Source organism: Schistocerca piceifrons, chromosome 1 (assembly GCF_021461385.2).
Source record: "Schistocerca piceifrons isolate TAMUIC-IGC-003096 chromosome 1, iqSchPice1.1, whole genome shotgun sequence".
Classification (NCBI taxonomy): domain Eukaryota; kingdom Metazoa; phylum Arthropoda; class Insecta; order Orthoptera; family Acrididae; genus Schistocerca; species Schistocerca piceifrons.
Window position 1 is genome coordinate 830,216,201 of NC_060138.1, and position 9,722 is coordinate 830,225,922.

The 9,722-nt window shown below is 44.7% G+C and overlaps 1 protein-coding gene across 2 annotated transcripts in view; it reads right to left on the minus strand.

Annotated features, from left to right (window-relative positions):
- The window catches only part of LOC124714599 (protein outspread), a 758,909-nt gene extending 755,180 nt beyond the window's left edge, over positions 1-3,729 (minus strand). For both annotated transcript variants that reach the window (XM_047243036.1, XM_047243037.1), the window contains exon 1: positions 3,220-3,729. In XM_047243036.1, the coding sequence (XP_047098992.1) occupies positions 3,220-3,345 (126 nt within the window). In that variant the 5' untranslated portion in view covers positions 3,346-3,729. The remainder of the gene's footprint in view (positions 1-3,219) is intronic.
- Between the last annotated feature and the right edge of the window lie 5,993 nt (positions 3,730-9,722).

Here is a 9,722-nt window from a genome sequence, read left to right on the forward strand (position 1 = left end):
TCGTAATATGGCCTCTAACAACTGGAGAGCGTAATACCGCCTCCACTGGTTTAAATAACCCTCATAGGAAAAAATGACATTAGGGAAAAGTATTTGTTTTGATGTCCCCTACAACCTCCCAGAGTTTGTCTGTTTAAATACTTTTCAGCCTGTATTTATCACGTGATGACATTCATGGATTGCAGCCCGTCGTTCGTTATCGAGCACAAAATTCCACCTAGACACCTATAAATACTGACAGACAACTCCAGACTTCAGATGTTCACAGTGAAATACATGAAATGGCGTGTTTCATTACGAATTGCGGCTGGAGGCAGTCATGGTGCATCATCTACTGTTATTCACTACAATCGGAAAATTTCACGATTCTCTTTACCAACTGTTGTAACTCGTTTACAAAAATTTCGCGCAACAGCTGAACTACGAAACCGAACTCTTAATCTGACCACAATTACCTTCTACAATCGACAGTGCTCAAAATTAACTACCTTTATTCAGGACAAACCCGAACGTGGGGTATTGACCGCGCAAGGCGACTTTTGGGGCGGCGTCAAAAGCCGTTTAATCTCTATGGAATCTGAACGAAATTCATGAAGATGAGAAAGAGTGCTACTGGAACATGGTCACAATCGGCACTGCTATTAAGCGATGCCTAAAGGCCTGCTCTACGTCCTCTCTAGTTGTGCGATCTAATAATTCCTGATTCGGATTCAGCTTTCCCTACGTAGATTGGTCCGCAGGAAAGCAACTGTGTACAACAACTCAGAAAGTGATTAGGTTGAGAGAACTGACAAGTTTGCCCTGCTACGTGGAAATATCAGGAGTCCTGCACCACGGAACTCTCATATCAGTCCCCCGAAACAGACGTCTAGTGGAACACACAGTACACGAGAAATAGTTTTACAAACTTCACGCGCGGATTCCTCTAACAAAAGGGAAGAAAAAATCTATCTTAACATACAATCGAAAATCTTTCGTTTTTTAATTATTAAAAGAAGAGAGTTTTACGAAATTAGTACGTCATAAAACCATAACAATTGTTCAAAACATGCTTCAGTAAGTACCCTCACAACATTTATGGGCAGATAAGTCTCTTGGTGCAGTTCAGGCTAGACAACACTTTCGAATCTGAGATTAGTACGTGGACTGGGAATACAGAAAACAAACTGCTTAGCTTTTATGGCGTCCCAGCACGTCTTATAGGTGCTGTGTACAAGAACTTTCTTTAAAAAGGCTGGCTCGCCCTTGCTGTAAGATGTGCCTCTGTAAATAAGAGGAAACATGTGGCTTTTTAGGAGTGATGGATTTACAGCGTATTTCAGTTATATTGATGGAGTTACACTGGATAAAATGTGTATCAGGGCATATGGGTATGTAAAAAATGTAAATGTCGTGTGACTAGGGCCTTCCGTCGGGTAGACCGTTCGCCGGGTGCAAGTCTTTCGATTTGACGCCACTTCGGCGACTTGCGCGTCGATGGGGATGAAATGATTATGATTAGGACAACACAACACCCAGTCCCTGAGCGGAGAAAATCTCCGACCCAGGCCCTTAGGATTGACAGTCTGTTGCGCTGACCACTCAGCCACCAGGTGCGGACATATGGGTAGGTAGTGCAGAATCCGTTCCATAGCCCATACGCTTCTCCGGTCTCTGGATTAATATCTTTGAGACCGCACCTTGTTTATGCAGTATGCATCCTGGTAAGGTGTTTGAGAGGCTGTGACAGTCCATGCTCCTACGATTACATTGATCTTCACAGCACAGTAGTCGATATTATGAACATTTGTGCCGCGGTTCTAACTTGTGTTCTGCATAAAATGATATTTCATTGATAAATCGAAACGAAAAAAAAATTCCAAGATAGGTTTGTATTGTCAATTCCTTGTTTTAATATGAAGCGTATGTCTAGAAAGCTTGTGAAACTACTGTTGTCACATCCTGCTGCAGGCGGACACGTTCTATGTCATTTATTTTGGTAAGAGGAGCAACCGTGTATCAAGGTTCCGCCAGTAAACCTTTTGGCAACACGAGTGCTTCACAGCACTGCAAGTGTTTGCATCTTGCAGAACCAGTAAGCCCCGATGTGGAGCAACAGTCAGATCCACGAGCAGTTCGGCGGAGACCGTGAAGGAGGTTGCGTACTATATGTTTAAAGCAGGAACAACAAACAAAAATCTTTTACGATGGTGTACTGATCGTCAAAATGCAGCAACGTTCCCAATTTTCCAGCTAGATCAGTCAGAACTTTCAGTATCTGAACGCCAATGCCTCAAGTGGTGATGGTCTCTCTGAAACAGTGGCAAGCTATCTGTCGAATCGGAACAACAAACAGCACCAACAGTACAAAACAGGTGAATGGTTTTCCCACTATATAGCAGCGCAATCAAAAATCCAAAAGAATGAATGTGAATGTGTGTATGTGTGTGTGTGTGTGTGTGTGTGTGTGTGTGAGAGAGAGAGAGAGAGAGAGAGCGAGAGAGAGAGAGAGAGAGAGCGCGTGTGTACATACACTTTTTTTTTTTTGCTGCCGAGGTGAGCCATCGCCTCATATTGCGCTGGAAAACCTGGGGGGGGGGGGGGAGATGTATTTCACAAGACACAATAGTCAAGCGGTGACTCAAAGAACAAGTTTTTACATTTATTCACGAAAATGTCTTGAAGACTGAACTTTCTAAATCTATGACCGTTTTTAACAGTCACTGGTATCTTGCGTTGCAAGCATTGCATGCTTTAGCTCCAATCCCGTAAAAGAATCTGCAACAGTGTCATGGACCACCATACCTGCCGCTCTTCGTTATATTATTATTTTTGAGATGCTAAAGCAGCTACAGACAACTGTGCTGTTATAGTAAACATAACAAATATATTACAGCTATGGGCATCACGTTACTGGTCCAGCGTTCGGAGTATACTTCCACTAAAACTGTAAACACTAGTTACGATACTCGGTGATCCAAATATAAACAGTGACGACCGGCACAAAGTGGGACATAACTCTTCTGTTTCTGACATGTAAACATTGCTCCGGGGCGGTTTACAAACGTGTCATGAACACAGCTGATTGTTTACGTTACGAGAAAATGCACAGCGTTAATTCAAGGCTAGTTTCTTGGTTGAAGCTCGTCCCAAATGTGGTATTTTATTTGAATAGTTGAGGATTTTGGTTCCGCAGCAATACTAAAATACTACAAATACTAGGCGTCCCGGTGTACTCACCCTGTTGCTTTCCAGAGCCTCAGCGCTGTGTTCCTCCTTCTGACGAAAGCAATTCGCACACTTGCTTTTGTTGAAAATGTTGGGAGCAAACTGTTTGCACTCAGGCCTCATGAGTGCTGTTGACATGATGTCACACGAGTCGACACACACCGACGTATAATACAATGCTCTCAATCCTGGATCTTCGGCATTGTTTCACTTCGAACATATTTATCCACCAAATAAAACTAAAATTTATGCAGCAGAGTAGCAACGAGATCTCCCAAATGGAAATTCGATGCCTCGCTAACAAATCGTTACTACGTCAACCGGGTTCTCGCACAGTGATCGATGTAAACAACAGCAGCGCCAGACGTAAGGTGCAGCACTATCCATTATTGCACGTAGTGGCTTCCGGCCACAGCACGGGTCGTTCACATAATCGTAGACAGTTCGATCGAATCGTTGAAAAGACGCTTGGCAGAACCGTATTTCGCAACTGAGCAAAGCGAACCTCTACCTTGCGGCCCAACTCGCGACTGACTACACAGTCCGCTGCCCGCTGCGACTAGCGTCCATGAGCCGAGCGACAGCTCCCACTAAGCCGTCTGCGCATGCGCGCGCCGAACAGCACGCGCAGCGGTGGCAAACCGGCGCTCGGCGCGCTACCTCGTGAGCCACTGCGGCGGTAGGAGCGTCGTGGCTGCGCGGAGCCATTCACGTTGGCGTAGCCTGCAAATAGTCATCGAACGAATTTTTGGACTACTAAATTAATGACTGCTTCTCGATAACCCTCCTGCAGATGTCATGATTTCGTCTTGTCAACGCAATTCCGGAGTATAGGCCTAGTTCAAGGAACTATGGGACTTAACATCTGAGGTCATCAGTCCCCTAGACTTAGAACTACTTAAACCTAACTATCCAAAGAACATCATACACATCCACGCCCGAGGCAGGATTCGAACCTGCGACCGTAGCAGCAGCGCGGTTCCGGACTGAAGCGCCTAGAACCGCTAGGCCACAACGGCCGGCTGCAAATGAATACGTCAGTGTTTGCCGATGACATTGTAAGTCTGCCAGCATCGACACAGAATTTGGACTGCCTAAGCCGTTTCCTTCCTGTTCTCTGAATATTTGTACTGAACTAGAAGACACTTCGTTCATTGTACGAATCTGGTAGAACCTTCCAAAAACGCTACTTGGTGTCTTTGTTGGTTACAAGTAATTACATTTGTCCAGGCCTGGAATGAGACTGTCAGTCTTGAAATAACTTACCTAAATATTTCAGTCTGTATCAATCCAACTCCTGATGAATCACAGATAACGTGAACCATCTTTGTAAAATCAAGAAGGCTCAAAATTATAAGCTCGCTGAGTAGTTGCTTGATCCTTTGGAATCCATACAAATTATAAAAACGTACATACGTATGTATGTATGTATTTATGTTCCACATCTCTTCCTAAACCACGGGGCCGGCCGGTGTGGCCGTGCGGTTCTAGGCGCTACAGTCTGGAACCGCGAGACCGCTACGGTCGCAGGTTCGAATCCTGCCTCGGACATGGATGTGTGTGATGTCCTTAGGTTAGTTAGGTTTAAGTAGTTCTAAGTTCTAGGGGACTGATGACCTCAGAAGTTGAGTCCCATAGTGGTCAGAGCCATTTGAACCTAAACCACGGGACCGATTTCAGCCAAACTTGGCACACACACAGAGTGACAATTACTGAACTACATGAGAAAAAAAAATTAGTTACAAACTACGGCGTGTACACACTTTATTCAACATGTAAAGGTTACCACAAATATTCGGATTTAGGTTATGACATGTTCGATACGCCTGCCATCATTGCCAATGATGTGGTGCAGACGAATAGCGAAATTCTGTATGACCCGCTGACGTGTTGGAACATCGCTGATGTCGATGACCTCCTGAATGGCTGTTTTCAGCACACTAACGTTTTTGGGGCTATTGCTGTACACCTTGTCCTTAATATAGCCCCACAAAAAGGAGTCGCATGTGTTCAGATCAGAGAATATGGCGGCCAATCGAGACCCACGCCAGTGGTCTCTGGGTACCCTAGAGCCAGAATGGGGTTCCCAAAGGGCTCCTCCAGGACATCAAACACTCTCCTACTTCGAAGGGGTCGAGCTCCGTCTTGCTTGAACCACATCTTGTCGAGATCAGGATCGCTTTCGATAATGAGGATGAAATCATCTTCCAAAACTTTCACGTACCATTCAGTAGTCACTGTGCCATCATGGAACATCGCACCGATTATTCCGTGACTAGACGTTGCACACCACACTGCCCGTCGTTGAGGGTGAAAAGAAATCTCGTTGCGAAATGCGGATTCTCGGCCCCCCAAATGCGCCAGTTTTGCTTATTCAAATGGCTCTAAGAACTATGGGACTTAACAAAATGGTTCAAATAGCTCTGAGCACTATGGGACTTAACATCTGAGGTCAACAGTCCCCTAGAAATTAGAACTACTTAAACCTAACTAACCTAAGGACATCACACACATCCATGCCCGAGGCAGGATTTGAACCTGCGACCGTAGCAGCAGCTCCGTTCCGGACTGAAACGCCTAGAACCGCTCGGCGACAGCGGCCGGCTTTGCTTATTGACGGTCCCATCCAAAAGAAAGTGGGCTTCGTCGCTAGACCAAACCATACAGCGCATACTAATTCCCATCATGCCACGCAGGCCAAACGTGCAGTTTGAACGCCCTAACTCAAACCGCTGAGAAGTTATGGCGATTTTATTTCATTTAGTTCAATAACTGTCACCCTGTATCATTTACTGCTGGGAAGAATCACTGTTGGGGTAAAAACCACCAACCTATCAAAGAGGTAGGACCGTAAACATAGCAGGGCATAAGACTATTAATCTATTAATACGTAATTAACGAAGTTAGCTTTTCGAGTAACGGATTAACTTTTAAGTTATTTTTAAAATACGTTAAAGCACTCTTTAACTTCCGTTAACTTTCTTTGATTGCGTTAATCGTTATAATAAGGTACCCACAATTTATGACAAAAATAACGTCGCACCGCCCGCGGAAGTCGTATTCTGAAAAGTTCGCTTGAAGTAGGAGTGTGGCTACGGCGGGGTGCGCACGATTGATGTACACAGTAGAGTGCGAGTGTTGGCTGTTATTGTTACACTATGTGATCAAAAGTATCCGGACACCTGGCTGAAAATGTCTTACAAGTTCGTGACGCCCTCCATAAGCAATGCTTGGAATTCAGTATGGTGTTGGCCCACCCTTAGTCTTGATAACAGCTTCCACTTCTGCAGGCATACGTTCAATCAGATGCTCGAAGGTTTATTGGGGAATGGCAGCCCATTCTTCTCGGAGTGCTGCACTAAGGAGAAGTATCGATGTCGGTCGGTGAGGCCTGGCACGAAGTCAAATGGTTCAAATGGCTCTGAGCACTATAGCACTTAGCATCGGAGGTCATCAGTCTCCTAGAACGTAAAACTACTTAAACCTAACCAACCTAAGGACATCACACACATCCATGCCCGAGGCAGGATTCGAACATGCGACTGTAGCGGCGCACGAAGTCGGCGTTCCAAAATTTCCCCAAAGGTGTTCTATAGATTCAGGTCAGGACTCGCGCAGGCTACTCCACTACAGGGTTGTTACTGTCGTGTAACCACTCCGCCACAAGCCGTGCATTATGAACAGGTGCTCGATCGTGTTGAAACATGCAATCGCCATCCCCGAATTGCTCTTCAACAGCGGGAAGCAAGAAGATGCTTTAAACTTCAACGTAGGCCTGTGCTGTGACGGTGCCACGCAAGACAACAAGGGGTGCAAGTCCCCTACCATGAAAAACACGACCACACCATAACAACACCGCCTCCGAATTTTACTGTTGGCACTGCACGCCTGGCAGATGGCGTTCAGTGCGCATTCGCCTTACCCACACCCTGCCATCGGATCGCGACGTTGTGTACCGTGATTCGTCACTCCACACAACGTTTTTCCACTGATCAATCATCCAGTGTTTACGCTCCTTACACCAAGCGACGTGTCGTTTGGCATTTACCGGCGCGATGTCTGGCTTATGAGCAGCCGCTAGACCATGAAATCCAAGTTTTCTCACCTTCCGCCTAACTGTAATAGTACTTGCAGTGGATCCTGATGGAGTCTGGAATTCCTGTGTGATGGTCTGGATAGATGTCTGCCTATACAGTACTGCCCTCTCCAACTGTCGACGGTCTCTGTCAGCCAAAAGACGAGGTCGGCCTGTACGCTTTTGTGCTGTATGCGTTCCTTCACTATTCCACTTCACTGTCACATCGGAAACAGTGAACCTACGGATGTTTAGGAGTGTGGAAATCTCGCATACAGACGTATGACACAAGTGACACCTAATCACCTGATCACGTTCAAAGTCTGTGAGTTCGGCGGAGCGGCCCATTCCGCTCTCTCACGTTGTCTAATGGCTACTGAGGTCGCTGATGTGGAGTACCTGGCAGTAGGTGGCAACACAATGCACCCAATATGAAAAACGTATTTTTTGGGGGGTGTTCGGATACGATTGATCACAAAGTATATTTATTTACGGAGTTCGATTTAAGTAAGTTACTACGTTTTGTTCAAGTGTTGCGGCACTTTATCCAAAGTTCCGGTTGATATCGATGGAAATTTATGACAACTGTCGAGTGGAAGTAGTAAGGAAACAATTCTTGGAAAAAGTTTTAGAAGATGCTTTGAGGCACGGAACCAACGAAAGTTCAAAGGGCAGAGATACTTTAAGCGGCGGCAGAGGAAGTAGCAACAACAAAGACGAAGAGGAAGATTTTTTAACGTCTGTTACTCAGTCTAAAAGGAAGCTTAGAAATAACATTGGTAAAAAGTAAAGCCCAGAATTTATTCAAAATGCGACTGTAAATGAAAGAAAAGACTCATTCAATAATGCCGTATTTCTTGGGGGAATAGGTTTTAGTAAATTTATTTATTAAATACAACGTGTATCAAAAAGAATCATGCGATTTAAAAAATCATAACTATTACGTTATTTGAGATGTGTTCGTGAACAACATACTGTTGGAAAGACAAATTCTCGAGTTTTACATGGTTCCCGCTAGGTAGCAGCAGTGTGCGCCCCCTTCATTTCTAGCAAAATTGGTGTCGGGACAACAGAAAGCGTTTTGTCTTCTACGTTTTGCGCGCTGCGGGTCAGTAATAACTGTTCAGCGTGACTTTCGTACTAGGTATAGAGTGGATCCTCCTACAGCACAGAGCATTATACGATGGCATGAACAATTCCGAGAAACAGGTTGCTTGTGTAAAGGCAAATTGCTGGACGCCCTGGGTGTCTGACACATACGTCGAACGCATCCGCTATGGTTTCACAAGAAGTCCGCAGAAATCCTGCGCCGTGCAGCTCGACAGTTCAACATGTCCTCGATGTCCGTCTGGCGTATGTTGCGTCGACGTTTACACATGAAACCATACAAAATTCAGCTACTGCAAGCTCTTCGTGAAGGTGACAAACAACAACGTGTGGAGTTCCGTAATTTCGTTCTTGGCAAGATGGAGGATGACAATTTTCTCCCCCGCTTAGTGTTTAGTGACGAAGCAACATTCCGTTTAAATGGAAAGGTGAACCGTCATAATGTGAGAATATAGGGTATGGAACAATCATGTGAAGTTGTACAACATGAGCGGGACTCTCCAAAATGTATTGTATTTTGTGCAGTTTCACGGGAAAAGGTGTATGGTCCATTTTTCTTTGCTGAGTACACTGTTACAGGAAGCACATATCTCGACATGGTTGAGAACTTCCTTTTCCCACAGTTGGTGACTGATCCGGACGACTTCATTTACCAACAGGATGGGCCATCGCCAAACTGGCATCTGGAAGTGTGGAAATTTTTAAATCAAAGACTTGCTGAACAATGGATCGGTCGCAATGGACCAAATGATTCAGCCTTACATTACTGGCCTCCAAGGTCACCGGCCCTGACTGTATGTGATTATTTCTTGTGGGAGTTTATGTAAGACTCCGTTTATGTGTCTCCGTCACCAATAATAATGATTGAACTGAGTCATTGCATAACACCAGCTGTGGAGGCTGTAACTGAAGACATGCTCGCTGCTGTGTGGGAACAATTTGAATATCGCATTGACATATGCCGTGCTTCTCAACGGGGGCATGTTGAACACCTAAGAAAAGGTATGAAATTTTTTTTTGGGTTTCCCGTTCATCAAAAAACCAAAATTCATTGTATATGTTTATTAGACATATACACATATTGACATGTCAAATCGGATGATTCTTTTTGATACATCCTGTATAATACTCCTATATCTTCGGGAGCTGCAGTCGAACGACTTTTTACTGTGGGCAAAGACATTTTGCCTCCTAAACGAAAATTTTAATACGTTGATGTCCATGAAGGGAAATACGAAGCTCGTGTAAGATTATTATAGATTAAATGTAACCTCCTGAAAAGTAACGCCTTAACATTTAACTAAGTTAATTTTTTTAGTAGCGGCTTGACGTT